Source organism: Hydra viridissima, unplaced genomic scaffold (genome assembly GCF_058129835.1).
Source record: "Hydra viridissima isolate aposymbiotic clone 2 unplaced genomic scaffold, HvirCarnegie_v1 scaffold_2, whole genome shotgun sequence".
Taxonomy (NCBI): Eukaryota; Metazoa; Cnidaria; class Hydrozoa; order Anthoathecata; family Hydridae; genus Hydra; species Hydra viridissima.
The window spans coordinates 25,277,858-25,281,449 of record NW_028324301.1 but is presented as its reverse complement, the minus strand read 5'-3'; the positions used below and the strand labels follow the sequence as shown (position 1 = coordinate 25,281,449).

At 35.7% G+C, this 3,592-nt stretch overlaps 1 protein-coding gene across 1 annotated transcript; it reads right to left on the bottom strand.

Annotated features, from left to right (window-relative positions):
- Nucleotides 1-935: 935 nt before the first annotated feature.
- On the bottom strand, nt 936-3,262 carry LOC149892598 (uncharacterized). The gene is made up of 4 exons (XM_090079495.1): nt 2,185-3,262; nt 1,863-1,928; nt 1,545-1,601; nt 936-1,387 (listed from the first exon to the last, which is right to left on the bottom strand). Exons 1-4 carry the CDS (start codon nt 3,251-3,253, stop codon nt 1,068-1,070), a joined length of 1,512 nt encoding a protein of 503 aa, XP_089935621.1. The 5' UTR covers nt 3,254-3,262; the 3' UTR covers nt 936-1,067.
- Nucleotides 3,263-3,592: the final 330 nt, after the last annotated feature.

Here is a 3,592-nt window from a genome sequence, read left to right as displayed (position 1 = left end):
AGTAGAAGTGAAACAAAAGATAGGTTGCATAAATACAAAAACTGCATTGCCAAAAATAGAATTTGTTGTCTAGAAAGACTTTTTAAAGTTTGTTTCTTTCGTCTATTGACTTAGTGAATCGCGATCTGGTTTTTCTTAGGCGCGCTTGTTTCTTAGTTGTTTTTTTTTGTAAAGAAAGTTTATTCAGACGTTTTTTTTACGCAACTCCTTTAACATTATTTTTAACAAAGTATTCTTTTATACGTGTTTACATTGAAATAAAACCCTTTGCGTAAATAGAGATAAGTTAGAGAGCAAAAGCCTCACTACTTTGCAGAAGAAGAATTGGATGGCAAGATACAACTTTTTAAATTCGTGTGCTTTCTCTTTTAAGGTACTTTTTGAATATTTTTTCAAAGAAAAGTTAGCGTAGTTTTCCTCTTTTAAGTTTAGCTTACGCAGCTTGACATCACAAAACGCAAAAACCAATAAGGCATGATAAAATACAAGATAAACGTAAAATAAAATAGAAGTGAAACAAAAGTTAGACACCATAAAAAAAAAAAAAACAAAAAAAAAACATAATATACTTCTATGTATGTTTACATTGAACTAAATAAAATCCTTTGTGTAAATATATGAAAAAATAGAGAGTAAGAGTTCATAAAAAAAGCCTCGCTATTTTGCTGAAGAAGAAATGGATGTCTAGATCTTTTAAAATAAGGAACTTTTTGATTTCTTTTTCCGAAAAATGGTTGGAGCAGTTTTCCTTTTTTAAATTTCACTTATGCAGTTTAACATCACAGAAAATATTAATTTGCTTTTTAACAAACTCTTAAAAACATCAGAAATAATTCTAAATGCAACTCTATTAAAAGTGTTAACAGAATAACAAAACGACTTTTTTTTTTTTTTAAAGATAAAAAAAGTTTGAACTATCTTTAAATAAGAAATGTGAGAACAGTTTAACAGAACTTCTTGTTTATTATGTATTTAGCGAAACAGATAAATATATTTGCAAAAGCATAGAGAAAACAAACTACACAAAAGGCCCATCTTTATTGCCAAACTGAACAAACTTTTCTAAACTACATAAATGGTCTCACTATATTGCCATATTGAACAAACTTTTCTAAACTACCCTCTTTTTGAATTTTTAGCTTCATGTTTTTAATTTTGTCTTTAATATGGCTTCGGTAGGAGTACTTTTGCAAGACATGAATGAGCTTGTCACTGCTATGATTTGCCAAGATGCCAAGGTAATCTTTGTACGAGCAACTTGAGCTTACATCTGTAAACACGTCTTGCAAGATGTATGCCAACACCAAAGCTGCACATCGTGGAAAACTTCTGGTGTTGAACCATTCGTTGTGGCCAGGGCAAGCATTCAGCTTTTCAACTATTTCATCTAAAATTTTACAAACTCAAGTCATAACACAAAGAGATTAAATCGAATATTCATTTGGTTCTGAAGCATGACAAGATTAATTTTGTTTTTTTATTTGTTTTTTTTTGTTGACCTTATTGTTTGCACTGATAGCAACAACTGGTTTTTGAAAGATTACCTAATTGGCATTGGCTAACTTCTGCTTTGTTTTCCTTTGTTCTTGGCTGAGTTGATCCTGAAATAAAATAAAACCATGTTCATTTTTCTAATTCATAAAAAAACCATCAACAGTTTCTAAGTGTTAGAGATAATAACAAGCTGTGCATGATTTCTAACGGTGAAGTTTCTAACTTCATCATTAGAAATCGGGTAGACACAACTTTCTAAAAGTGCACTTAGCAATGATGGCAAGTTTTTATTAACAGTTAACCATCTGAAATTGTGCAAGAAGAGGTTTGTGTTTATATATGTTTGTATAAATTAGGTTTTACATTACCGATGTGTTCTTGAGTAAAAGATGGCATTTCCAACTTGATTTTTTTTCTTCTTGGATCTTTTACTTCTAAAACATAATCAGTTTTAGTATCATTCACTTGTGTAAACATTTAAGCAATCACAGAATTAGTCCTGCAACAAATACATACACACTTCTGTGTTGTTTTTTTTGTTTTTTTTTTGTTTTTTTTATTGTTTTTCTTTTTTTTTTTTTTTTTTACAGCTTTAACAATAACAATAGGGCAAGGAGTTAATTTGGGCATTTTTATTTTTTGAAAGCGTGTTGAGATTTGCATAAAAATCAAAAATCAAAAAGAATTTACCTCTGGATGTACAAGCAAGACTTTGGCTAAATAGACTACCAACAGATTGAACAGCACCAGGTGAGGGCTGTTTTTCAAGAACAGTACCAGCCTGTTGGACTGGAACAGCTGAAAGAAACAAACTGGGTTTGGCCATCGTTTGCTGACGAGCAACAAGATTAGGAGCCAGAGGAACAGAAAAGACCTCTTTTGAAGGATTAAAAACAACTTGCAGAGAAGGAGCAACATGAACAGGTTTGGCAACCACTTGCTTATGAGCAGGTTCAAGAAGAGCAGGTTCAAGAAGAGCAGGTTCAAGAAGAGCAGCTTCAGGAGGAGCATGGAAAACACGTGTGACAGCCATAAGATTATCTTGCTGTGAAGCAACATTAGACACTGTTTCCAGCAGAACAGAAAAAACCTCTTTTGAAGGACTGAAAGCAACTTGTTCAGCAGGAGCAGCAGAAACAGGTTTGGCAACCACTTGCTCACTAAAGTAAACTGGAGAAAGTTGTGCATGGTGTTCAATAAAATCCGGTTCATCAGGAAATAATGTTAATGCAAGAGGAGAACAAGCTGTGCCAACAGGAACAGCTAGAGTCTGATCTACATCCATACAAACAGCTTGTTCATTAGGAACTAGTTGTGCAAGAGCAGAGGATAGTTCAAGAACTGGACCAGCGATTGTTTGTTCAGAAGGAACAGACGAAACAGGAGTTGAGCTAGGTTCACACAAGAAATCTACAACATGTTCGTTGCTGTCCTCTAAAGGAGCATTGTTTTCTACAGCTGGAGAAAATGGAACCACTGTGGTACAACCGAAAGTAGCAGCACATTCTTCAGAGTCAGAACCGGAGTCTGAATCTTCCTCAAAAATGTCCTCAACATCATGAAAACCGTACTCCTCTGCATTAGTTCGGAGCCAGTCCATCACATCCTTCTCCTCCTTTGGTGGTCTCTCAGACTTTTCAACAGTCAAAGACTCTATGACTCCGAAGGACTGTCCGATGCCCAGGGCAAAGCGCAACTCCTCTGCAGCGTTCCACTGGGACACATAAAAGCTATCCATTGTGTGTCTGCTGTGCTTCATGTAGAGTGTAGCAAACCGCTCGCGATCTTCTTTGCTGTTGTTGGCAAAGTAAAGTGGCTATCGAACCGCGAATGCAAGTGGGAGTAAGACGCTTCATGGGAATGTTTACTTGGCTTTTTCTGAAGCAGGACGTCAGGCTAGAGGTGATAGCAGAGGAACCCATCTGGTAAACAGGCACTCTAGTTGCACCTAGTGTCACACCTTCGTCTTTGTTGGCTCTCACCGAAGGAAAAAAGGGGCCTGTAGCAGTCGCTCAACTCCAAAACAGTCTTGGTGTCTGCAGCCATGTAGTGAGAGTCGTTGACAGAAGGTCTCTGTATCTCAGCAAATAAATATCGA

What these genes read in the sequence shown, in the direction of transcription:
- LOC149892598 (XM_090079495.1), bottom strand. Translation starts at nt 3,253, where the DNA reads ATGAAGCACAGCAGACACACAATGGATAGCTTTTATGTGTCCCAGTGG. An exon ending in TCTTGCTTGTACATCCAGAG is followed by an intron (nt 1,929 to 2,184) that starts GTAAATTCTTTT and finishes ATTATGTTTTAG; the next exon opens with AAGTAAAAGATCCAAGAAGA. An exon ending in TTTTACTCAAGAACACATCG is followed by an intron (nt 1,602 to 1,862) that starts GTAATGTAAAAC and finishes ATTTTATTTCAG; the next exon opens with GATCAACTCAGCCAAGAACA.